General features: G+C 44.3%; 1 protein-coding gene across 1 annotated transcript; it reads left to right on the forward strand.

Annotated features, from left to right (window-relative positions):
* The first annotated feature begins 304 nt into the window (after positions 1-304).
* Positions 305-27,747, forward strand: notum1a (notum, palmitoleoyl-protein carboxylesterase a). Its single transcript, XM_042314039.1, has 10 exons — positions 305-990; positions 16,387-16,535; positions 21,443-21,503; positions 21,593-21,651; positions 22,041-22,143; positions 22,410-22,601; positions 23,299-23,396; positions 23,549-23,696; positions 24,416-24,463; positions 24,827-27,747. The coding sequence occupies exons 1-10, from the start codon at positions 665-667 to the stop codon at positions 25,131-25,133; spliced, it is 1,491 nt and encodes a 496-aa protein (XP_042169973.1). The 5' UTR covers positions 305-664; the 3' UTR covers positions 25,134-27,747.
* Positions 27,748-27,825: the final 78 nt, after the last annotated feature.

Consider the following 27,825-nt stretch of genomic DNA (forward strand, 5'->3'; position numbering starts at 1 on the left):
TTGAGTTTTAGGCTAGTGTGTAACAAGGGGCTTATTCTTACTCTATATATGTGTGTGGAATGGGAAACAGGCATTTCAAAGTCAATAAAAAAACACCACATCAAATGAAACATCGCGGATCAAAAGAGCCAAAGCACGGACATTTTTTCCCCCTCAATAAATTAAAAGGGGGGAAGTCTGCTACGCTTGATCATGCCCAGCCCAGAGTCCTGCCCTCCTCTCTGATTGGATGCCGGGTGAGAGAAGGGGGGAAAGTTTGAATAAAATTCCAGAGCATGTGATGAGTATTGTCATTTAACTCAAACCCTAAACTTGGTTCAATAGCAGTGACAGTGCGGTAGTGGTTTGAGAACAGAACAGTTTTACGGATTCGATTAAGATCATCTAGGAAACTATTGCTTCTATTTTAGACATTGTTCATATCGACCCATAGAAGCAACTGAATTGTTTTTAATAAATGCATTTAAAAAGTATTTTCCTTGATCATCTGATACAAAACAGTTAGCCTAGGTCGGAGGATAGCAGTGCAACAGTTCGAACCGTGCGTAATTCTCTGCTTCTTTTTCCAATCCAATCTCCAAATAGCAAGAATTCTTTCGAAGGAAAACCTTAAACTCGGAAACCATCAAAGGAAGACCTAAACTGCAGGTGGCTCGCGGAAAAGATGACGGCAATGAGATTGATTTCCTGGCTTTTGCTGCTGGTGTTTATGCAGTCCGGAGTTTTTGCCGCAAGAAGATTCCGAGGTGGTCGCAACCCGCAACCACGACGGACACCGCCTTCTCCCACATACCGGGACCGGGGTGACACCACGGAGAGTTTCCCTCTGGATTTCACCGCCGTCGAAGAGAACATGGACAACTTCATGACGCAGGTGAAGAACCTGGCGCAGTCCCTCTACCCGTGTTCGGCGCAGAAGCTCGACTATGATATGAAGCTGCACTTTTTGGAAAATACTTCAGTCACGTGCAACGATGGAACTCCAGCAGGGTACTGTATTCTCTTCTCATCTGATCCGTGACTTTTTTTCTTTCAAACAGTCGAGGTTTCCAGAAATATAGCATGTTGAAAGCACAGTCCAAACATGATTGCCCATTGGATTTTGCTTATCCTTAAAGTTTAAGTCTAGTTTTTTGTGATTGAGATATCTACTTTAGATTATAGGATCACAAAAAGGAGCATGAAAACGTGTGTTATACAGATGTCCAACACAGCGGCTGTGCGTCATGGCAGCTTTTCAGCGAATATTTGCGGCCTGGCCTGGCACGTGCATAATGAGCATAGTGATTGATTCCTGTGGGCATCTTAATCTCATGATGCAGAAGTGATCAAGATTGATATATTGTCCACATTTGGGATCCTTCTACAAACAATGCAAATCGAATTGGTCCATTATTTTTACGTGTGCGCGACGCACCAAAATGTGTATAGAGATTTTTTTATGTACATTGTATTTTTTAAATGAAAATAATATTGGAAAACATACCTATTCATATAAATTCAATCCCAATTTTAATGGAAAATATTATATTGATCTTTATATTGTTTTTATGTTCATCCAAACCAATGTCAGAATTACATATACATTTTCCCATGAAGGAATATAGGCTTATATAGGCTAATATTTATAAACTGTCACCAATAATATGGTTGTGAGATTGACACCTAATTTCTGCATAGATAAGCACAGCCATTGTGTTGCTCATTAGCCTCAGTATGGTAGCATTTCTAAAATATAATTCTAAAATATATATTCTCTCTCTGTCTCTGTCTGCCTCTCTCTCTGTCTCTGTCTCTGTCTCTCTCTCAATTCAATTCCATTTCAATTCAAGGGGCTTTATTGGCATGCGAAACATGTGTTAACATTGCCAAAGCAAGTGAGGTAGATAATATCTCCCTCTCTCTCTCTCTCTCTCTCTCTGTCTCTGTCTCTGTCTCTCTGTCTCTGTCTGCCTCTCTCTCTGTCTCTGTCTGTCTCTCTCTCTCTCTCTCTCTCTCATGTTTGTTTTCCATTAATGAGGGATACGCAGGGGAACTAACTGCTTTTATGTTGGATTGTGTGGCTTGTGTAGTATAATATACTATACACATGTACGAAGGCAAATATATTTTTTTGCCAGACAGATCCAGTGTAATTGGTTAATATGGTATAGTATACATCTAGTCATAGATTAATATGGTATAGTATACATCTAGTCATTGGTTAATATGGTATAGTGTAGTATACATCAAGTCATTGAAAGGCTAATACATACAGTATCTATTGAATACTAAATATCTGTTTGTTTTTACTGTCAATGTGCCATACCCTAATTTCTAATCCCCGTACTCTCGATGTTCCATACCCTACATTCTAATCCCTGTACTCTCGATGTTCCATACCCTAATTTCTAATCCCCGTATTCTTGATGTTCCATACCCTACATTCTAATCCCTGTACTCTCGATGTTCCATACCCTACATTCTAATCCCTGTACTCTCGATGTTCCATACCCTACATTCTAATCCCTGTACTCTCGATGTTCCATACCCTACATTCTAATCCCTGTACTCTCGATGTTCCATACCCTACATTCTAATCCCTGTACTCTCGATGTTCCAAACCCTACATTCTAATCCCTGTACTCTCGATGTTCCATACCCTACATTCTAATCCCTGTACTCTCGATGTTCCATACCCTACATTCTAATCCCATATGTTTGATGTTCCATACCCTACATTCTATTCCCCATACTCTCGATGTTCCATACCGTACTTTCTAATCCCTATCACCTATATTTGTTTTATAGCGAGCATGCCTGTAGATGCTCTATTGGGAGGTGAATGCTATTCTAACCCACTGCAATGATGAGGGATCCATGTAATAAGGTCAGAGTGTAATACACTGCTATGGAGCACTAGCATGATGCAAGTCTGCATGTCTAGTACAGTATGTCTCGTCATATCAGATTGTTGTGCTTATACCCAACAGACAAAACACATGAAATGTGTTATGACTTAGACATATCGCTGGGCAGTAGGCTACAGTACAGTGTTTATACACGGGTCTTTAATGCCAGTGTGTGACTGGATGGAGGATGGAGATGTCTCTCACTGGATTTAGCATCCTGTATAAATCCATCGAAATAATTCAACCTGAGTGTCTCATATCCTCCATCCCAAATGGCATCCTATTCCATATATGTCCCCTATTCCCAATGGCCCCTCGTCAACAGTAGTGCACCACATAGGGAATAGGGTTCCATTTGGGACAGGCACATAGAGAGTGGCCCATCCAGCCCGTAAAGCTCTTAGCTCTTTAGGATCGCAGTGTGAGTGAGGACACAGAGGCTTTTAGATCTGGCCAGCAGGCCAGAGGTTGGCAGATGTCGTCTCTGTAATAGTCACCTTTGTGTCTATAAATAACCGGATACTAACACTAATTCCTCCCAGCCAGTTCCTGTCCCTCCCTGGTTCATCCTGTCCCTCCCTGGTTCACCCTGTCCCTCCCTGGTTCACCCTGTCCCTCCCTGGTTCACCCTGTCCCTCCCTGGTTCACCCTGTCCCTCCCTGGTTCACCCTGCCCCTCCCTGGTTCACCCTGCCCCTCCCTGGTTCACCCTGCCCCTCCCTGGTTCACCCTGCCCCTCCCTGGTTCACCCTGCCCCTCCCTGGTTCACCCTGCCCCTCCCTGGTTCACCTTTCCCCTCCCTGGTTCACCCTGCCCCTCCCTGGTTCACCCTGCCCCTCCCTGGTTCACCTTGCCCCTCCCTGGTTCACCTTTCCCCTCCCTGGTTCACCCTGCCCCTCCCTGGTTCACCTTGCCCCTCCCTGGTTCACCCTGCCCCTCCCTGGTTCACCTTTGCCCTCCCTGGTTCACCTTTGCCCTCCCTGGTTCACCTTTGCCCTCCCTGGTTCACCTTTGCCCTCCCTGGCTCACCCTGCCCCTCCCTGGCTCACCCTGCCCCTCCCTGGCTCACCCTGCCCCTCCCTGGCTCACCCTGCCCCTCCCTGGTTCACCTTGTCCCTCCCTGGTTCACCTTGTCCCTCCCTGGTTCACCTTGTCCCTCCCTGGTTCACCTTGTCCCTCCCTGGTTCACCTTGTCCCTCCCTGGTTCACCTTTCCCCTCCCTGGTTCACCCTGCCCTCCCTGGTTCACCTTTCCCTCCCTGGTTAACTCTGCCCCTCGTTTGTTCACCCTGTCCCTCCCTGGTTCACCCTGCCCTTCCCTGGTTCACTCTGCCCCTCGTTTGTTCACTCTTCCCCTCCCTGGTTCACCCTGCCCCTCCCTGGCTCACTCTGCCCCTCGTTTGTTCACTCTTCCCTCCCTGGTTCACCCTGTCCCTCCCTGGTTCCCCTCCCCCTGGTTCCCTCTGTCCCTCCCTGGTTCCCTCTGTCCCTCCCTGGTTCCCTCTGTCCCTCCCTGGTTCACCCTGTCCCTCCCTGGTTCACCCTGTCCCTCCCTGGTTCCCCTGTCCCTCCCTGGTTCCCTCTGTCCCTCCCTGGTTCCCCTGTCCCTCCCTGGTTCCCTCTGTCCCTCCCTGGTTCCCTCTGTCCCTCCCTGGTTCCCTCTGTCCCTCCCTGGTTCCCTCTGTCCCTCCCCCTGGTTCCCCTGTCCCTCCCTGGTTCACCCTGTCCCTCCCTGGTTCACCCTGTCCCTCCCTGGTTCACCCTGTCCCTCCCTGGTTCCCTCTGTCCCTCCCTGGTTCCCTCTGTCCCTCCCTGGTTCCCTCTGTCCCTCCCTGGTTCCCTCTGTCCCTCCCTGGTTCCCTCTGTCCCTCCCTTGTTCACTCTGTCCCTCCCTGTTCCCCTGTCCCTCCCTGGTTCCCTCTGTCCCTCCCTGGTTCACCCTGTCCCTCCCTGGTTCACCCTGTCCCTCCCTGGTTCCCTCTGTCCCTCCCTGGTTCCCTCTGTCCCTCCCTGGTTCCCTCTGTCCCTCCCTGGTTCACCCTGTCCCTCCCTGGTTCCCTCTGTCCCTCCCTGGTTCCCTCTGTCCCTCCCTGGCTCACTCTGCCCCTCGTTTGTTCACCCTGTCCCTCCCTGGTTCACCCTGCCCCTCCCTGGTTCCCTCTGTCCCTCCCTGGTTCACTCTGTCCCTCCCTGGTTCACCCTGTCCCTCCCTGGTTCCTCCCTGTCCCTCCCTGGTTCCCTCTGTCCCTCCCTGGTTCCCTCTGTCCCTCCCTGTTCCCTCTGTTCCCCCTCTGTCCCTCCCTGGTTCCCTCTGTCCCTCCCTGGTTCCCTCTGTCCCTCCCTGGTTCCCTCTGTCCCTCCCTGGTTCCTCTGTCCCTCCTTGGTTCACCCTGTCTCCCCTGGTTCACCCTGTCTCCCCTGGTTCACTCTGTCCCTCCCTGGTTCCCTCTGTCCCTCCTTGGTTCACCCTGTCTCCCCTGGTTCACTCTGTCCCTCCCTTGTTCACTCTGTCCCTCCCCGGTTTGCCCTGTCCCTCCCTGGTTAACTCTGCCCCTCCCTGGTAATTGTTATTGTTGTTGTTGTTGTTATTGTTGTTGTTAGTGATAGTGTTAGTGACAGTGATAGTGACAGTGTTAGTGATCAAATCAAATCAAAATCTAATCAAATCAAATCAAATTTTATTTGTCACATACACATGGTTAGCAGATGTTAATGCGAGTGTAGCGAAATGCTTGTGCTTCTAGTTCCGACAATGCAGTAATAACGAGCAAGTAATCTAACTAACAATTCCAAAAAAAAACTACTGTCATACACAGTGTAAGGGGATAAAGAATATGTACATAAGGATATATGAATGAGTGATGGTACAGAGCAGCATAGGCAAGATACAGTAGATGATATCGAGTACAGTATATACATATGAGATAAGTATGTAAACCAAGTGGCATAGTTAAAGTGGCAAGTGATACATGTATTACATAAGGATGCAGTCGATGATATAGAGTAAAGTATCAACGTATGCATATGAGATGAACAATGTAGGGTAAGTAACATTATATAAGGTAGCATTGTTTAAAGTGGCTAGTGATATATTTACATCATTTCCCATCAATTCCCATGATTAAAGTGGCTGGAGTAGAGTCAGTGTCATTGACAGTGTGTTGGCAGTAGCCACTCAATGTTAGTGGTGGCTGTTTAACAGTCTGATGGCCTTGAGATAGAAGCTGTTTTTCAGTCTCTCGGTCCCAGCTTTGATGCACCTGTACTGACCTCGCCTTCTGGATGGCAGCGGGGTGAACAGGCAGTGGCTCGGGTGGTTGATGTCCTTGATGATCTTTATGGCCTTCCTGTAGCATCGGGTGGTGTAGGTGTCCTGGAGGGCAGGTAGTTTGCCCCCGGTGATGCGTTGTGCAGACCTCACTACCCTCTGGAGAGCCTTACGGTTGAGGGCGGTGCAGTTGCCATACCAGGCGGTGATACAGCCCGCCAGGATGCTCTCGATTGTGCATCTGTAGAAGTTTGTGAGTGCTTTTGGTGACAAGCCGAATTTCTTCAGCCTCCTGAGGTTGAAGAGGCGCTGCTGCGCCTTCCTCACGATGCTGTCTGTGTGAGTGGACCAATTCAGTTTGTCTGTGATGTGTATGCCGAGGAACTTAAAACTTGCTACCCTCTCCACTACTGTTCCATCGATGTGGATGGGGGTGTTCCCTCTGCTGTTTCCTGAAGTCCACAATCATCTCCTTAGTTTTGTTGACGTTGAGTGTGAGGTTATTTTCCTGACACCACACTCCGAGGGCCCTCACCTCCTCCCTGTAGGCCGTCTCGTCGTTGTTGGTGATCAAGCCTACCACTGTTGTGTCGTCCGCAAACTTGATGATTGAGTTGGAGGCGTGCATGGCAACGCAGTCGTGGGTGAACAGGGAGTACAGGAGAGGGCTCAGAACGCACCCTTGTGGGGCCCCAGTGTTGAGGATCAGCGGGGAGGAGATGTTGTTGCCTACCCTCACCACCTGGGGGCGGCCCGTCAGGAAGTCCAGTACCCAGTTGCACAGGGCGGGGTCGAGACCCAGGGTCTCGAGCTTGATGACGAGCTTGGAGGGTACTATGGTGTTGAATGCCGAGCTGTAGTCGATGAACAGCATTCTCACATAGGTATTCCTCTTGTCCAGATGGGTTAGGGCAGTGTGCAGTGTGGTTGAGATTGCATCGTCTGTGGACCTATTTGGGCGGTAAGCAAATTGGAGTGGGTCAAGGGTGTCAGGTAGGGTGGAGGTGATATGGTCCTTGACTAGTCTCTCAAAGCACTTCATGATGACGGATGTGAGTGCTACGGGGCGGTAGTCGTTTAGCTCAGTTACCTTAGCTTTCTTGGGAACAGGAACAATGGTGGCCCTCTTGAAGCATGTGGGAACAGCAGACTGGTATAGGGATTGATTGAATATGTCCGTAAACACACCGGCCAGCTGGTCTGCGCATGCTCTGAGGGCGCGGCTGGGGATGCCGTCTGGGCATCGTGTTAGTGTTAGTGACAGTGATAGTGTTAGTGACAGTGATAGTGACAGTGTTAGTGATAGACACAGTGTTAGTGATAGTGATAGTGTTAATGATAGTGTTAGTGACAGTGATAGTGACAGTGTTAGTGATCATGTTAGTGATAGTGACAGTGTTAGTGATAACGACAGTGTTAGTGATAGTGTTAGTGATAGTGTTAGTGATAGTGTTAGTGATAATGACAGTGTTAGTGATAGTGTTAGTGTTAGTGATCGCGATAGTGACAGTGTTAGCGATAGTGATAGTGACAGTGTTAGTGACAGTGATAGTGACATTGTTAGCGATAGTGACAGTGATAGTAATAGTGATAGTGACAGTGTTAGTGATAGTGACAGTGTTAGTGATAGTGATAGTGATAGTGTTAGTGATAGTGACAGTGTTAGTGATAGTGACAGTGTTAGTGATAGTGACAGTGTTAGTGATAGTGACATAGTGTAGTAGTGATAGTGACAGTGTTAGTGATAGTGATAGTGACAGTGATAGTGATAGTGATAGTGACAGTGATAGTGATAGTGATAGTGTTAGTGACAGTGTTAGTGATAGTGATAGTGATCAGTGATAGTGATAGTGACAGTGTTAGTGATAGTGACAGTGATAGTGACATTGTTAGTGATAGTGATAGTGATAGTGACAGTGTTAGTGATAGTGAGTGATAGTGACAGTGTTAGCGATAGTGATAGTGACAGTGTTAGTGACAGTGATAGTGACATTGTTAGCGATAGTGACAGTGATAGTAATAGTGATAGTGACAGTGTTAGTGATAGTGACAGTGATAGTGACAGTGTTAGTGATAGTGACAGTGTTAGCGATAGTGACATTGTTAGCGATAGTGACAGTGATAGTAATAGTGATAGTGATAGTGACAGTGACAGTGTTTAGTGACAGTGACAGTGAGTGATAGTGACAGTGATAGTGACAGTGATAGTGTTAGCGATAGCGATAGTGACAGTGTTAGCGATAGTGATAGTGATAGTGACAGTGTTAGTGATAGTGACAGTGATAGTGACATTGTTAGTGACAGCGATGGTGATAGTGACAGTGATAAGTGACAGTGTTAGCGATAGTGACAGTGATAATGACAGTGTTAGTGTGACAGTGTTAGTGATAATGACAGTGTTAGTGATAGTGATAGTGACAGTGTTAGCGATAGTGACAGTGACGGTGTTAGTGACAGTGGCAGTGATAGTAATAGTGATAGTATTAGTATTAGTGTTAGTGACAGTGATAGTGATAGTGACAGTGATAGACTGTTCTCTCTACTACCGCATGGCAATCGGTACCGGAGTGCCAAGTCTAGGACAAAAAGGCTTCTCAACAGTTTTTACCCCCAAGCCATAAGCCTCCTGAACAGGTAATCAAATGGTTACCCAGACTATTTGCATTGTGTGCCCCCCCCACAACCCCTCTTTTACGCTGCTACTCTCTGTTTATCATATATGCATAGTCACTTTAACTATACATTCATGTACATACTACCTCAATTGGTCCGTCCAACCAGTGCTTCGGCACATTGGCTAACCGGGGTATCTGCATTGTGTCCCGCCACCCACCACCCCTCTTTTACGCTACTGCAACTCTCTGTTCATCAGATATGCAGTCACTTTAACCATATTTAACCATATGTACATACTACCTCAATCAGCCTGACTAACCGGTTTCTGTATGTAGCCTCGCTACTTACACAATTGGTGGCTGACTAAATACTTTTTTTGCCCCACTGTATATCTATAGTTTATAGTTATAGTGATAGTTTAGGTAGCTGTTTAGTGATACATCTGTAGTTTATAGTGATAGTTTAGGTAGCTGTATAGTGATACATCTGTAGTTTATAGTGATAGTTTAGGTAGCTGTATAGGGATAGTTTAGGTAGCTGTATAGTGATAGATCTGTAGTTTATAGTGATAGTTTAGGTAGCTGTATAGTGATAGTTTAGGTAGCTGTATAGTGATAGATCTATAGTTTATAGTTATAGTGATAGTTTAGGTAGCTGTTTAGTGATACATCTGTAGTTTATAGTGATAGTTTAGGTAGCTGTATAGTGATAGTTTAGGTAGCTGTATAGTGATAGATCTGTAGTTTATAGTTATAGTGATAGTTTAGGTAGCTGTTTAGTGATACATCTGTAGTTTATAGTGATAGTTTAGGTAGCTGTATAGTGATAGTTTAGGTAGCTGTATAGTGATAGTTTAGGTAGCTGTATAGTGATAGTTTAGGTAGCTGTATAGTGATAGATCTGTAGTTTATAGTGATAGTTTAGGTAGCTGTATAGTGATAGATCTATAGATTTATAGTTATAGTGATAGTTTAGGTAGCTGTATAGTGATAGATCTATAGTTATAGTGATAGTTTAGGTAGCTGTATAGTGATAGATCTATAGTTATAGTGATAGTTTAGGTAGCTGTATAGTGATAGATCTATAGTTTATAGGTATAGTGATAGTTTAGGTAGCTGTATAGTGATAGATCTATAGTTTATAGTTAGTGATAGTTTAGGTAGCTGTATAGTGATAGTTTAGGTAGCTGTATAGTGATAGATCTATAGTTTATAGTTATAGTGATAGTTTAGGTAGTGTATAGTGATAGATCTGTAGTTTATAGTTATAGTGATAGTTTAGGTAGCTGTATAGTGATAGATCTGTAGTTTATAGTTATAGTGATAGTTTAGGTAGCTGTATAGTGATAGATCTATAGTTTATAGTTATAGTGATAGTTTAGGTAGCTGTATAGTGATAGATCTATAGTTTATAGTTACAGTGATAGTTTAGGTAGCTGTATCGTGATAGATCTATAGTTTATAGTTATAGTATTAGTTTAGGTAGCTGTATCGTGATAGATCTATAGTTTATAGTTATAGTGATAGTTTAGGTAGCTGTATCGTGATAGATCTATAGTTTATAGTTATAGTGATAGTTTAGGTAGCTGTATCGTGATAGATCTATAGTTTATAGTTATAGTGATAGTTTAGGTAGCTGTATAGTGATAGATCTATAGTTTATAGTTATAGTGATAGTTTAGGTAGCTGTATCGTGATAGATCTGTAGTTTATAGTTACAGTGATAGTTTAGGTAGCTGTATCGTGATAGATCTGTAGTTTATAGTTATAGTGATAGTTTAGGTAGCTGTATCGTGATAGATCTGTAGTTTATAGGTATAGTGATAGTTTAGGTAGCTGTATAGTGATAGATCTGTAGTTTATAGTTACAGTGATAGTTTAGGTTGTTGTATAGCAGTGGAGGCTGCTGAGGGAAGAACAGACCATAATAATTGCTGGAACGGAGCAAATGGAATGGCATCAAACACATGGAAACCATGTGTTTGATGTATTTGATACTATTCCACTAATTCTGCTCCAGCCATTACCATGAGTCCGTCTTCCCCAATTAAGGTGCCACCAACCTCCTGTGTTGTATAAATAAATCTGTAGTTTATAGTTATTGTGATACATCTCTAGAGCCTCAGGAAATCTTTTCTCCAACATAATATAGAGACTTATAGTGATGGAGTGGTGTTTCTGCCCTGGTAGATGTTAGGTAGTGGTGTTTCTGTCCTGGTAGATGTTAGTTAGTGGTGTTTCTGTCCTGGTAGATGTTAGTTAGTGGTGTTTCTGCCCTGGTAGATGTTAGGTAGTGGTGTTTCTGTCCTGGTAGATGTTAGTTAGTGGTGTTTCTGTCCTGGTAGATGTTAGGTAGTGGTGTTTCTGTCCTGGTAGATGTTAGTTAGTGGTGTTTCTGCCCTGATGTAGATGTTAGTTAGTGGTGTTTCTGTCCTGGTAGATGTTAGTTAGTGGTGTTTCTGTCCTGGTAGATGTTAGTTAGTGGTGTTTCTGTCCTGGTAGATGTTAGTTAGTGGTGTGTCTGTCCTGGTAGATGTTAGTTAGTGGTGTGTCTGTCCTGGTAGATGTTAGTTCGTGGTGTGTCTGTCCTGGTAGATGTTAGTTAGTGGTGTGTCTGTCCTGGTAGATGTTAGTTAGTGGTGTGTCTGTCCTGGTAGATGTTAGTTAGTGGTGTGTCTGTCCTGGTAGATGTTAGTTAGTGGTTTGTCTGCCCTGGTAGATGTTAGTTAGTGGTCTGGCTGTCCTGGTAGATGTTAGTTAGTGGTGTTTCTGTCCTGGTAGATGTTAGTTAGTGGTGTGTCTGTCCTGGTAGATGTTAGTTAGTGGTTTGTCTGCCCTGGTAGATGTTAGTTAGTGGTCTGGCTGTCCTGGTAGATGTTAGTTAGTGGTGTTTCTGTCCTGGTAGATGTTAGTTAGTGGTGTGTCTGTCCTGGTAGATGTTAGTTAGTGGTGTGTCTGTCCTGGTAAATGTTAGTTAGTGGTGTTTCTGCCCTGGTAGATGTTAGTTAGTTAGTTAGTTAGTGGTGTGTCTGTCCTGGTAGATGGTAGTTAGTGGTCTGTCTGTCCTGGTAGATGGTAGTTAGTGGTGTGTCTGTCCTGGTAGATGGTAGTTAGTGGTGTGTCTGTCCTGGTAGATGGTAGTTAGTGGTGTGTCTGTCCTGGTAGATGTTAGTTAGTGGTGTGTCTGTCCTGGTAGATGTTAGTTAGTGGTCTGTCTGTCCTGGTAGATGATAGTTAGTGGTGTGTCTGCCCTGGTAGATGTTAGTTAATGGTGTGTCTGCCCTGGTAGATGTTACAGTGCAACGTACTACTGGTAACGTCCATAGATGTTGCAGTGGTAGTGTGGTCTGCCCCGTACTACTGGTAACCTCCATAGATGTTGCAGTGATAGTGTGGTCTGCCCCGTACTACTGGTAACCTCCATAGATGTTGCAGTGATAGTGTGGTCTGCCCCGTACTACTGGTAACCTCCATAGATGTTGCAGTGATAGTGTGGTCTGCCCCGTACTACTGGTAACCTCCATAGATGTTGCAGTGCTAGTGTGGTCTGCCCCGTGCTACTGGTAACCTCCATAGATGTTGCAGTGATCGTGTGGTCTGCTCCATGCTACTGGTACCCTCCATAGATGTTGCAGTGCTAGTGTGGTCTGCTCCATGCTACTGGTACCCTCCAAATGTAGCGTAAAATTGGGTATTCTAAGCTTAATCTTAGTTTATTATGTCATGAGTTGAACATGTCATGAAAGATTATCCCTGAGGGTGAGAGTGTGAGTCAGTGTCTTGGCAAACACCACACCACTCAGCCTGCTCAAAGCCACACCACTCAGCCTGCTCAACACCACACCACTCAGCCTGCTCAACACCACACCACTCAGCCTGCTCAACACCACACCACTCAGCCTGCTCAACGCCACACCACTCAGCCTGCTCAACGCCACACCACTCAGCCTGCTCAACGCCACACCACTCAGCCTGCTCAACGCCACACCACTCAGCCTGCTCAACACCACACCACTTAGCCTGCTCAACACCACACCACTCAGCCTGCTCAACACCACACCACTCAGCCTGCTCAACACCACACCACTCAGCCTGCTCAACACCACACCACTCAGCCTGCTCAACACCACACCACTCAGCCTGCTCAACACCACACCACTCAGCCTGCTCAACACCACACCACTCAGCCTGCTCAACACCACACCACTCAGCCTGCTCAACACCACACCACTCAGCCTGCTCTGGCAGTCCTCCCTGTGATTTTATTTGTTATTTTTATGTGATTTAACTAGGCAAAGCAGTTAAGAAGAAATTCTTATTTACAATGACTGCCTACCCCAACCAAACCCTAACCCGGACGATGCTGGGCCTACCCCAACCAAACCCTAACCCGGACGATGCTGGGCCTACCCCAGCCAAACCCTAACCCGGACGATGCTGGGCCTACCCCAGCCAAACCCTAACCCAGACGATGCTGGGCCTACCCCAGCCAAACCCTAACCCGGACGATGCTGGGCCTACCCCAGCCAAACCCTAACCCGGACGATGCTGGGCCTACCCCAGCCAAACCCTAACCCGGACGATGCTGGGCCTACCCCAGCCAAACCCTAACCCGGACGATGCTGGGCCTACCCCAGCCAAACCCTAACCCGGACGATGCTGGGCCTACCCCAGCCAAACCCTAATCCGGACGATGCTGGGCCTACCCCAATCAAACCCTAACCCGGACGATGCTGGGCCAATTGTGTGCCGCCCTATGGGACTCCCAATCACGGCCAGTTGTGATACAGCCTGGAAACAAACCAGGGTCTGTAGTGACACCTCCAGCCCTGAGATGCAGTGCCTTAGACCGCCGTGCCACTCGGGAGCCCCAATGATAAGATATGCCTGGCAGCCGCCAGAGTTTCTGGTCCGAGAAGCCGTCTGTCTCAGCTGCAGCCGCATCGTCGTCGGTAAAGAGTAGCGTTCAGATACCACTGTTCCCTCTAGCTGCCTGACAAAGCTCCTTTAGAAGCTAGGCTTTAGCTCAGCAGGCTAACACGTCTGTTGCTGAAATAACAGTCTCTGAACATCGCAGAAGTAAATAGGGAATAGAATAGCATCATGCCTGCTTGTATGGCCGACTGGGTTTGAATCCAGGCCTCCTGGGTGCTACAAGTCTGTTAGCCCTCTGAGCTAAAGCCTAGCCATCACAGAAACATTGAGAATCATGCCTGCTTCTAATGGTCTTTTGTAGTGTCTGCTAGTCTGATCCTGTGAAATGGTAGAAATGTTGTTGGGTGACAGAAAGTTAAAGGGATACTTTGGGATTTTGGCAATGAGGCCCTTTATCTACTTCCCCAGAGTCAGATGAAATATTGTTTATGTCTGTTTCCAGTATGAAGGAAGTTAAGAGGTAGATTTGCACACCAAGGCTAACTAACATTAGCACTATGACTGGAAGTCCATGGGTATCTGTTAGCATGCTGTTGCATTGTATTAAAATGCCTTGACAGAACTGTAGACTGTAGACAATTGCAGTGAATTGATGATTCTGCACTTCACGGTTGTGAGACTATGGGGATTAATTATAGCATTGCCCTCTTGTGGGCAGAGGATGAACAGATCTTCTGAAGTGAATGACTCATGCATCCAGATTGAAAAACTCTTCAGAGTGAATATTTCCTACACTACTGAGCTAAGTTCAGCCAAACCAAGCAGTAACTAACTGCCCACCGTAGTTGCTGGACCTGTGCTGAAAAGGACAACCTGAAACGAAAACATCGGACCCAGTTTTGATCAGGTTCAGATCCATAGAATTGAATAGGAAAACATTTACATTTTAGCTACATTTTATATTTCATCCACATTTACATTTCAGCTACATTTACATTTCAGCTACATTTACATTTCAGCTACATTTACATTTCAGCTACATTTACATTTCAGCTGCATTTACATTTCAGCTGCATTTACATTTCAGCTGCATTTACATTTCAGCTGCATTTACATTTCAGCTGCATTTACATTTCAGCTGCATTTACATTTCAGCTGCATTTACATTTCAGCTGCATTTACATTTCAGCTGCATTTACATTTCAGCTACATTTACATTTCATCCATATTTACATTTCCGAAGCATTTACATTTCAGACGCATTTACATTTCAGACGCATTTACATTTCAGACGCATTTACATTTCAGACGCATTTACATTTCAGACGCATTTACATTTCAGACGCATTTACATTTCAGCCACATTTACATTTCAGCTGCATTTACATTTCAGCTACATTTACATTTCAGCTGCATTTACATTTCAGATGCATTTACATTTCAGACGCATTTACATTTCAGACGCATTTACATTTCAGACGCATTTACATTTCAGATGCATTTACATTTCAGCTGCATTTACATTTCAGCCACATTTACATTTCAGCTACATTCACACTTCAGTCATTTAGCAGACGCTCTTATGCAGAGCGACTTACAGTAAAGTTAATTCATCTTAAGATGGTGAGACAACCTCCTATCACAGTAATAATAATAATTACTTTTCCTCAATAAAGCAGCTATCAGCAGAATCAGTGCTAGTGAGAAGAGACCGTGTGAGTGTCAGTACCAAGAAAGACAAGGGTGTTAGTTGTTTTAATTGTTTTGGTTCAGACATTGATCTCTGTGTTTGATCTCTGTTCAGATGGTGGTTCAGGTCGTGCTGTATAATCCACTGTAGAATAGTGTTGTAGGCTCTGACTTCCTGTGACGCATCAAAGGGAGCATTCCTCTGGGTGGATGTAGTGAATATGGGTCCTGGGCAACAGAGATGTGTCTGTCTGTGTGTGTGTGTGTGTTTGCACAGACCTCACCATGGTTTTCATCCCTGGCTGCTGCAGGCTGCAGGCAGCACGTCATCTCCTCTCTGTTTTTCATTTCTGCATGGCCGGCACTGAGGGTAGTGGAGATTTTATCCAGCCTGAGATGGAGGGCCTATGTATGAGACCACTGTTAAAGAACGGTGACTTCAGCAGAGTAGTAGCAGGGAATATGATGGTACTGCACTTCCTAATCACTGTTGCCAGCCAAAGGCCTTTAGGGCACTGGTAACACCTAGGGTGCTTCCAAAATGTCATCTAATTTCCTATATAGTGGACCACAGGCCTCTGACAGGCCAAAAGTAGTGCATTATAAAGGGAATAGGGCTCCATTTGGGAAGCACACTAGTCTTCTCTTTCTCAATACTGAGGGTGGAGGAGCTCATCCAGGTTCCTATCTTTTGTTTTATCACATGGTAGGATTGTGTGTGTGTGTGTGTGTGTGTGTGTGTGTGTGTGTGTCCACACCATGGCTCTGTGTAACCAGCACTCAAACATTGTTTAGGTGAGTTCAAATCTGGGGGAAGTAGTTTTAGCTTATTTTTGTTAAAAGAGATAAAGGTCTTCAAAATAACAACATGTTTTGTATTCTTTGTTTACATAATATGTACATGAGGTCAGGTTTTATTCCTTTTGGCACAGTCACTGATGCCAGGAGATGGTGAGGGCAACTTGAGTGTTTCGTGTGAGGATACATGATTCTTGTCCATGGTTTGTGAGTTTGTGTTTATAAAATATAATGTTTTTCTTTCCGTTCTAGGTACTACATGAAAGAGTCCAGAGGGAGCAGACGGTGGTTGATATTCTTGGAGGGCGGCTGGTACTGCTTCAACAAAGAGAACTGTGACAGCCGATACGACACCATGAGGAGACTGATGAGCTCGTCCAAGTGGCCTCAAACCAAAACAGGTCAGAATCTCTGCCTACATTACCCGCCTGTGTCTGTCTGGCTGTTACCGTTTACCAACCCCCCACCACTACTACTCTAAGACACAAATGAAGCCTTGTCCTGAACTGTCCTGAACTGAACTTTATGTTATTGCGTATTGTTAATGTCATCTTTATGTTATTACGTATCGTGAATGTCGTCTTTATGTTATTACATATCGTTAATGTCGTCTTTATGTTATTACGTATCGTTAATGTTGTCTATGTTATTACGTATCGTTAATGTCGTCTTTATGTTATTACGTATCGTTAATGTCGTCTTTATGTTATTACGTATCGTTAATGTCGTCTTTATGTTATTATGTATCGTTAATGTCGTCTTCATGTTATTACGTATCGTTAATGTCGTCTTCATGTTATTACGTATCGTTAATGTCGTCTTTATGTTATTACATATCATTAATGTCGTCTTTATGTTATTACGTATCGTTAATGTCGTCTTTATGTTATTACGTATCGTTAATGTCGTCTTTATGTTATTATGTATCGTTAATGTCGTCTTTATGTTATTACGTATCGTTAATGTCGTCTATGTTATTACATATCGTTAATGTCGTCTTTATGTTATTACGTATCGTTAATGTCGTCTTTATGTTATTACGTATCGTTAATGTCGTCTTTATGTTATTACGTATCGTTAATGTTGTCTATGTTATTACGTATCGTTAATGTCGTCTTTATGTTATTACGTATCGTTAATGTCGTCTTTATGTTATTACGTATCGTTAATGTCGTCTTTATGTTATTACGTATCGTTAATGTCGTCTATGTTATTACGTATCGTTAATGTCGTCTTTGTGTTATTACGTATCGTTAATGTCGTCTATGTTATTACGTATCGTTAATGTCGTGTGTTATTACGTATCGATAATGTCGTCTTTGGTGTGCTTCTCAATGCACAAGCACCTTGTTCCCCACTCCTATCAATAAAACAATTGTATTAAGTCATACAAAAGTGTTACTGTGCGTGAAGTTTAAAATGCATTTTGTCATTACTAAATGTGTAATGTGATATGTTATTCAAATTAAACATTTTTAAAACAAAAAAACATTTGATTAATAAAATATTTCATCAGTTGTCTTCCTCAAATGAAGTGGATGAAGACGCAACCTTTGCGAGAGGGAGGGAATCTGATTGAATCAGTCCTCAACTCGTGGCTCAGTCATTTGGCAGGGCGGCAGGGTAGCCTAGTGGTTAGAGCATTGGACTAGTAACCGAAAGGTTGCAAGATTGAATCCCCGAGCTGACAAGGCAAAAATCTGCCGTTCTGCCCCTGAACAAGGTAGTTAACCTACTGTTTCTAGGCCGTTGTTGAAAATAACAATTTGTTCTTAACTGACATGTTAAGAACAAATTATAAAAATGTCAGTCAGTGTGAGTTAAGTTAGCTGTGAGTTAGCTGTGAGTTAGCTGTGAGTTAGCTGTGAGTTAGCTGTGAGTTAGCTGTGAGTTAGCTGTGAGTTAGCTGTGAGTTAGCTGTGAGTTAAGTTAGCTGTGAGTTAGCCTGCCATGGCGCAGGTTATTTCTGAAGGATTGGGTGCCATAGAAATGTACCTGGCTAAAAGGTGAGCAACATTTGTACGACCAGTCTCTAACTCCTCAAACCTGCTTCGTAGTATACCCCTCTGGACTAAGAGGCATTCTCAATAGAGATTCTCCTTTGAAAATGATTTTTAGTCTGGGCCTAATGTTACAGAAAATATCAGACACTTATCTAAAGCAACCTACTGTATGGTAAGTGCACACACTCTTTTGTTGCTAGTGCCATGCTCCGACCAACTGAGCCCCACCACATGTTATAGACCGAAAATGGCTATGGGCTGTAGTGCTGTCTGTTCTGGTTCTGCACCTACACATAGAACAAAGTACAGACCAGGGCCGTATCCACACGATGAACAACGTACAGACCAGGGCCGTATCCACACGATGAACAACGTACAGACCAGGGCCGTATCCACACGATGAACAACGTACAGACCAGGGCCGTATATCCGTACAGACCAGGGCCGTATCCACACAATGAACAAACAGACCAGGGCCTTATCCACACGATGAACAACAGACCAGGGCCTTATCCACGTACACAGGGTAGTATGAACGATGAAACGTACAGACCAGGGCCTTATCCACACAATGAACAACGTACAGACCAGGGCCTTATCCACACAATGAACAACGTACAGACCAGGGCCGCCGATGAACAACGTACAGACCATAACCACACAATGAACAACGTACAGACCAGGGCCGTATCCACACGATGAACAACGTACAGACCAGGGCCGTATCCACACGATGAACAACGTACAGACCATGGGCCAGTATCCACACGATGAACAATGAACAACGTACAGACCAGGGCCGTATCCACACGATGAACGTACAGAACGTATGAGTACAGACCAGGGCCGTATCCACACGATGAACAACGTACAGACCAGGGCCGTATCCACACGATATCCACACAATGAACAACGTACAGACCAGGGCCTTATCCACACAATGAACAACGTGAACAACGTACAGACCAGGGCCGTATCCACACAATGAACAACGTCCACACAGACAGACCAGGGCCGTATCCACACAATGAACAACGTACAGACCAGGGCCGTATCCACACAATGAACAACGTACAGACCAGGGCCGTATCCACACGATGAACAACGTACAGACCAGGGCCGTATCCACACGATGAACAACGTACAGACCAGGGCCGTATCCACACGATGAACAACGTGAACAGTACAGACCAGGGCCGATAACCACAGACCGATGAACGATGAACAACGTACAGACCAGGGCCTTATCCACACGATGAACAACGTACAGACCAGGGCCGTATCCACACAATGAACAACGTACAGACCAGGGCCTTATCCACACAATGAACAACGTACAGACCAGGGCCTTATATGAACATGACAGACAACGTATCCACACAATGAACAGTACAGACCAGGGCCGTAACCACACGATGAACAGACCAGGGTACAGACCAGGGCCGTATCCACACGAATGAACAACGTACAGACCAGGGCCTTATCCACACGATGAACAACGTACAGACCAGGGCCGTATCCACACAATGAACACGTACAGAACAACATGAACAAGTACAGACCAGGGCCGTATCCACACAATGAACAACGTACAGACCAGGGCCGTATCCACACAATGAACAACGTACAGACCAGGGCCATATGAACCTACACAATGAACAACGTACAGACCAGGGCCGTATCCACACAATGAACAACGTACAGACCAGGGCCGTATCCAACAATGAACAACGTACAGACCAGGGCCGTAACCACACAATGAACAACGTACAGACCAGGGCCGTATCCACACAATGAACAACGTACAGACCAGGGCCGTATCCACACAATGAACAACGTACAGACCAGGGCCGTATCCACACATAGAACAACGTACAGACCAGGGCCGTATCCACACAATGAACAACGTACAGACCAGGGCCGTATCCACACAATGAACAACGTACAGACCAGGGCCGTAACCACACAATGAACAACGTACAGACCAGGGCCGTAACAACGTACAGACAATGTAACCACACAAACAACGTACAGACCAGGGCCGTAACCACACAATTAACAACGTACAGACCAGGGCCGTAACCACACAATTAACAACGTACAGACCAGGGCCGTAACCACACAATTAACAACGTACAGACCAGGGCCGTAACCACACAATTAACAACGTACAGACCAGGGCCGTATCCACACAATGAACAAAGTACAGACCAGGGCCGTAACCACACAATGAACAAACTGACAAACTGTTGGATGTCAGTTATAAAATGCACAGGAATATAGCTATCTGTGGTAATAACCAGTGTTATTGAGACAGACATCTATATAGTAATGACCAGTGTTATTGAGACAGACATCTATATAGTAATGACCAGTGTTATTGAGACAGTCATCTATATAGTAATGACCAGTGTTATTGAGACAGTCATCTATGTAGTAATGACCAGTGTTATTGAGACAGTCATCTATGTAGTAATGACCAGTGTTATTGAGACAGGCATCTATATAGTAATGACCAGTGTTATTGAGACAGTCATCTATATAGTAATGACCAGTGTTATTGAGACAGACATCTATATAGTAATGACCAGTGTTATTGAGACAGACATCTATGTAGTAATGACCAGTGTTATTGAGACAGTCATCTATATAGTAATGACCAGTGTTATTGAGACAGACATCTATATAGTAATGACCAGTGTTATTGAGACAGGCATCTATGTAGTAATGACCAGTGTTATTGAGACAGTCATCTATATAGTAATGACCAGTGTTATTGAGACAGTCATCTATATAGTAATGACCAGTGTTATTGAGACAGTCATCTATATAGTAATGACCAGTGTTATTGAGACAGGCATCTATACAATAATGACCAGTGTTATTGAGACAGTCATCTATGTAGTAATGACCAGTATTATTGAGACAGTCATCTATGTAGTAATGACCAGTGTTATTGAGACAGTCATCTATGTAGTAATGACCAGTATATTGAGACAGTCATCTATAGTAGTAATGACCAGTGTTATTGAGACAGTCATCTATAGTAGTAATGACCAGTGTTATTGAGACAGTCATCTATAGTAGTAATGACCAGTGTTATTGAGACAGTCATCTATGTAGTAATGACCAGTGTTATTGAGACGGTCTGCCTGCTCCTGTGAGAGGGGAAGTGCCTCTCTCTCTCAATGTGCTGTCAGGACCATCATTCATGCAGTGATTATGAGGAAGATGGTGATGTTTCTGGGAGTGGCATGATGGTTAATGTAATCTGTTCTCTATTGCCGTGTCGTTCCTCTCTGTAGGCACAGGGATCCTGTCTCCACTCCCAGAGGAAAACCCTCACTGGTGGAACGCCAACATGGTGTAAGTTCCAGGATTTGGTGTGTCTGTGTCCAGTTGATCTTTATAAAGGTGTAAGAAGACCTGACACGGATGTTGTGTTTCCTCTCCAGGTTCATCCCCTACTGCTCTAGTGATGTGTGGAGTGGTGCCTCAGCCAAGACGGACCACAGTAAGACATCACTATTGGCCATACTAATGTGTGTTTGCATTTTCTAATGGAGGTCAATCAACCAATCACCCAATCAATAAATCAACCAAACACCCAATCAATAAATCAACCAATCAGCCAATACATCAATCAAACAATCAACCAACAAATCAATCAACCAAAGCAACCAATAAAACAAGCAACCGATCAGCCAACCAACCAAGAAATTAATAAATCATTCAATCAATTAACTTAAAACATATTTTCCTAGAGGGAAATTGGTTATTTCATTGAGTCATCCATGATAGACATAGGCTAGGTAGGTATGTTGTGTGCATTGTGTTGGTCACTCTGCACTCAATGTATTGTGTTGGTGACTGACTGTCTGTCTGCGTGCCGTCTGTGTGCAGGTGGCTACGCCTTCATGGGGTCTCTGATCATTCAGGAGGTGGTGAAGGATCTGCTGACCAAGGGGCTTGACAACGCCAAGGTTCTACTACTGGCTGGCAGCAGGTGGGTGGAGCCACATTTTGGTGTGGGTGTGTCTGTGTGTTAACGTAATGTAAATATGTTTAATGAACTGGAACTATGTGTCACTAGAGATTAGAGTAAGTGAGTGTGTGTGTCTGTTTGTACCTGTGTGTGTTTGTATCGATTCCTGTGTGTGTGTGTGTGTGTGTGTGTGTCCATGCCTGTGTGTGTGTATCTATGCCTGTGTGGGTGTGTGTATCCATGCCTGTGTGTGTGTGTTATCGGTGTGTCTCTTCTCTACCCCACAGTGCGGGGGGGACGGGGGTCCTGCTGAACGTGGACCCTGTGGCTGAGCTGCTGGAGGGGCTGGGGCACCCTGGGATCCAGGTGAGAGGTCTGGCTGACTCGGGCTGGTTCCTGGACAACAAGCAGTACCGATCTACTGACTGTCACGACACCATCAGCTGTGCTCCCACGGAGGCCATCAAGAGAGGCATCAAGTAAGAGAGCACTCCACCACTATAGCTGCAGTCTCTGGGACCATATTCACAATCTCAAATCTCAGATTAAGGGTGCTGATATATGATCAGTTTTCTGACTTTTAGATCATATTCAATAAGATCATATGGATAGGGAGGACTGATCCTAGATCAGCACTCCTATTCTGAACTGCTTTCTGAGTGGTTAGGACCAGAGTGTTTCTCATGGCCCAGTGGCCTGACCAGGATAAGCTATTGGCCCTAGTTCTACTGTACTGTGTCACTTCATTGTTAAATGGATTGAACATATTGAACCCCCTCGCCTAAGGCTGCATTTACAGACAGCTCAATAATTGGCAAAAGATCTGATCTGGTTGGGATGTTTGTGTAAACACAGCCTTAGAGATTTGATCTGATCGGGATGCTTGTGTAAACGCAGCCTTAGAGATCTGATTGAGATGCTTGTGTAAACACAGCCTTAGAGATCTGATCTGATTGGGATGCTTGTGTAAACGCAGCCTTAGAGATCTGATCTGATCAGGATGTTTGTGTAAACACAGCCTTAGAGATCTGATCTGATTGTGATGCTTGTGTAAATACAGCCTTAGAGATTTGATCTGATCGGGCTTCTTGTGTAGACGCAGGCTTAGTAGCCTATTCTTCAGGTCCTATATGAACTGACACTGTAAGATGTTGACCTCTGACCTCTTGTCACCAGGTACTGGGGCAGCGTTGTGCCAGAGAGGTGTAGACAGGTCCACCTGGGGGAGGAGTGGAACTGTTTCTTTGGCTACAGAGTGTTCCCCTCCATAAAGAGTGAGTGCTAGCAAAGGTTGATGAATTAATTTGTGAATTTGCACAGATATCTGTGTATATCTCTGTGTGTCAGTGTGTTCATTATGGACAGCCTGTGCATGCGTTTGTGTGTGTGTTCACTTGTGCATACATTACAACCTCCCTCCACACAGGCCCAGTGTTTGTGGTCCAGTGGTTGTTTGATGAGGCCCAGCTGACCGTGGACAACATCCATCTGACTGGTCAGCCCGTCCAGGAGGGGCAGTGGCGGTACATCCAGAACCTAGGCATCGAGCTGAGGAACACGCTCAAAGATGTCCCGTAAGCACCTGCAAACTTACAGTATCACTTACAGCAAAATTACAGTTACTCGCAAACTTACAGTAACTCATACAGCAAACTTACAGTAACTCATACAGCAAACTTACAGTAACTCTTACAGCAAACTTACAGTTACTCGCAAACTTACAGTAACTCATACAGCAAACTTACAGTAACTCTTACAGCAAACTTACAGTTACTCGCAAACTTACAGTAACTCATACAGCAAACTTACAGTAACTCTTACAGCAAACTTACAGTAACTCTTACAGCAAACTTACAGTTACTCGCAAACTTACAGTAACTCTTACAGCAAACTTACAGTAACTCGCAAACTTACAGTAACTCTTACAGCAAACACTTACAGTTACTCGCAAAATTACAGTAACTCATACAGCAAACTTACAGTAACTCGCAAACTTACAGTAACTCTTACAGCAAACTTACAGTTACTCGCAAACTTACAGTTACTCGCAAACTTACAGTAACTCATACAGCAAACTTACAGTAACTCATACAGCAAACTTACAGTAACTCATACAGCAAACTTACAGTTACTCTTACAACAAACTTACAGTTACTCTTACAACAAACTTACAGTAACTCATACAGCAAACTTACAGTAACTCTTACAGCAAAAGATTGACAGACAGACAGTGTGTCAAGGTTATGCTGCCAACTGTGTTCAACAAGTCTCATGTATTTGCATACATTTTCAGGGCCATGTTTGCTCCAGCTTGCCTCTCACATGAAGTCATCACAAGGAAGTAAGTATCAATCTCTCTGTCTTTCATCTTCCACCTGGGTCATGTTCAGTTGGGCACATCGTATATAAAGGTTTTACAACAGAAAACTGAAAATTGTTATTGGACACATTCATCACTTGGTTTTTAAACTTTCTTCAAACCTGGGTTGCGTTCAGTAGGGCACACCATATACAAAAAAACATTTTCGAACAAAAATGGAAATCTGTGTTGTTATTGGACAAATCTAAATAGTACCTCCACCTTTCACTGCTTTTTCCCTACTGAACACCATTCTAATTAGAGAGAGATAATTCTGTGTCAGCTAGCTGTTTATTGTGACTCGCCGTGATCTAACAGTGCCCTCTTGTGGCTGGTCTGTTACAGTTACTGGATCGACGTTCAGGTCAAAGGCACCTCCCTTCCCCGAGCCCTGCACTGCTGGGACCGCAGTCTCCAAGACAACAGCCGGAACAACAAGGCCCCGCCTAAGGGCTGCCCCGTCCATTTGATTGACAGCTGCCCCTGGCCACACTGCAACCCCACCTGCCCCACCATCCGGGACCAGTTCACGGGCCAGGAGATGAACGTGATCCAGTTCCTCATGCACATGGGCTTTGACGTGCAGAAGATGGCCCAGCAGCAGGGCATGGACCCCAGCAAGCTACTGGGGATGCTGAGCAGCGGGAGCTAAAGAGACAGGAGTAAAGTCTTAGTACAGTAGACTAAACCAGGGGGCTATGGGGCCAAATCCTAACTTTGAGATCCCAGAAAAAAAGTGTTTTTTGAAATACTTGTTTTAATCTCCCGTTGACATCAATGTTTGATTTAAAGGGATAGTTCACTTTGGGGGGGTGGGGGGTTTTAGCTTATTTTTAACTTGAAGTGTCCTATTAAGCAAAAGACTTGAGTTTTGTGTGGATCTCAAGGTAGGATTCAACACCAAGTCTGGTCCCCACATCTGATACCTCCAGCTCTGCTCCCCATGTTCCCTGTCCCCATCCCATTCACCTCAGCCCTAACCTCAGTCACACCTAAGGGCTACAGTCTGACCCCCAACCCACCCGACAGAGCCTCTCACAACCCAGTACTGTTAGGAGTACTTGGGCAAACACTCCACATAGACAAGGCACACCTCTCTGCTACTCTCCTTAAATTATCTTTTGGTTGGAAAAGAAAAAGAATAATCACGAATGTAATCCAGTTTTAAGGATGCTCATTGTTTAGTTGCTATTTGCTCTGTTTTTATTTTATTTTTTACCTTAACTTTTATCCTGTGTCGGTTGTTTTTAATTGTGTCATTGTTAAAAAAGGCAGCAATGACTTAAGGAAGTGTTTTAAAGGAGTCCATGTAAAGTATATGAAGTAAACACAATGTTTAAGTCTGTCTAACTGTGGGCCTCTTCTAGCATAGTATTTTCTCCTCAAGTCAAGAACAGGCGCATACACACATTAAAGGTGTGGAAAGCACTGGACAAGTAGTCCTTCTCTAAGGAGGCAGTGCCTGCTTCCCAAATGCCACCCTATTCCCTATATAGTGTACTACTTTTGACCAGGCACTAGGGTGCCACCAGGCACTAGGGTGCCATTTGGGATGCAACAATAACATGGAAACAACTGTGGATTATTCAGTGAGGTGAAACGTTCAGAATGTTACAGATAGAAATGGAACGAATAGATCAGACACGATTCCCAATAGGAACTTGCCAGATATCACATCTACACAACACATATCTATCTGAATGTTCTGTAACCCTTGCACCCTCCTGAACAGGGTCAGTATTTACCCCCGTCTCATCTCCAAAGCAGTGGAGGGATGGGAAAAGAGTGGAAAGAGAGAGGGAGGATGAGAAAGGAAGAATGCAGCAACCCAGCTCTCACCCCTGATCATCACCACAGCACACTGTAACAACAACAGCATCAGACTGTTCTTAATGTGATGCTAGGCAACACATTAAACAAATCACCAGCTGGCTGACAGTTTGTTACTCTATGGTATCATAAAGGCATAACATCACGACTGCAACCTGGAATTGACCAATCAGATTGCGAGACCGGAATGAACCTTTATATAATGAGCTGTAGCTATACACGTTCAGGTTCATTTGAAAACCGCAGGAATTGTATGAGGACCACTGAGAACTTTGACACAACCACCAAAGGTAGTGATTGGGTGTCACCTATTGGCAATTGGAGGAACATCATGAAAGTTCAAACAAAGGTTTCTCATGGGGCTTCCAACTAAAGAAATGATGATTCAGATGGTTGTGGTAGAGAAGAGTCCATTATACCGGTAACTACAGTCCTTACCTTGACACGGGTAGACATGGTTCAGATTCTAAAGGTATTGAACACAGAAACAATTCTAGAGGAATTCTGATTCTATGATTGACCATAAAGTAGGATCTCATTTCCACACCGTGCCAGTCTAGAGTTCTACGGTGCTCTCCCTGATTTGTGGTGCTCAGATGGGTCTCAGTGCTGGTGGGCCTTGATTTAGCATGTCTGGCACAATGGAAACAATAGAATAGTCCCAAAAGTGCAAGCCACTCACCCTCCCCAGCTAGCACTCCTCCACGCAGGCTCAATCAAACACTCAAAGTATCTGAAAATGAAACAAAAACTGCATGAATCCAGGTTCTGTAGGTCACTCACTCAGGCCCACTAATAGTTCATCTATACCACAGTGCCAATGCATGTAGTCCTCTTTACCTCTCAACAGAATCATCAGCTATACTCCTTTTTAGTCAGCCATGACAGTTTCCATGCATACAGTATATCATCGCATCAGAAGGTGAACTACACATTAGAAGGGCTTTGTTGAACAACAAACTGTAGAATCAATGCAATTTCCATTCAAATGGAGACGAACATCACATACTGGATTATTTTTGTCTGAGTGTATAGGTTACTTTTAAGTGTTCACTATTGTAACTCCTTTTCTTTATATTTTTGAATAGAAAATCACTTTTTAATATAATGATAATGTTGTATGTACTGTAATGCTCAATGTTAAGTCGTATAAACTATGTTTCAAAGGACCTCTTTCAGCAGACGCCAGAGAAGGAAAGGTATTACTCATTGTCATTTTGTTCTGTAACATATTTTTTAACAGAGAAAACTCAAGCTACATTGGTCATTTACATATTTATTTTGTTATGTAAATCATATTTATAAGTGCTATATTCACAGAGAAGTGATTCTTTGTAAATTGTAAATATATTGCTGTTTTTTTTCTCTTTGTGTTGATTGCAAGTCTTTGTATCAGACTTTAAAGAAAGGACACATTACAATTATCTCAAAAGAAATGTTTTCTTGTTGTCTTTTTGATGTCTTCACCATTCTGCCTCAATCTACAGTACCAATAGTGGACTCCTTGACTCACA

This window comes from Oncorhynchus tshawytscha, unplaced genomic scaffold, assembly GCF_018296145.1.
Source record: "Oncorhynchus tshawytscha isolate Ot180627B unplaced genomic scaffold, Otsh_v2.0 Un_contig_12726_pilon_pilon, whole genome shotgun sequence".
Taxonomy (NCBI): Eukaryota; Metazoa; Chordata; class Actinopteri; order Salmoniformes; family Salmonidae; genus Oncorhynchus; species Oncorhynchus tshawytscha.

What these genes read in the sequence shown, in the direction of transcription:
- notum1a (XM_042314039.1), top strand. Translation starts at nt 665, where the DNA reads ATGACGGCAATGAGATTGATTTCCTGGCTTTTGCTGCTGGTGTTTATG. An exon ending in AACGATGGAACTCCAGCAGG is followed by an intron (nt 991 to 16,386) that starts GTACTGTATTCT and finishes TTTCCGTTCTAG; the next exon opens with GTACTACATGAAAGAGTCCA. An exon ending in AACACGCTCAAAGATGTCCC is followed by an intron (nt 23,697 to 24,415) that starts GTAAGCACCTGC and finishes ATACATTTTCAG; the next exon opens with GGCCATGTTTGCTCCAGCTT.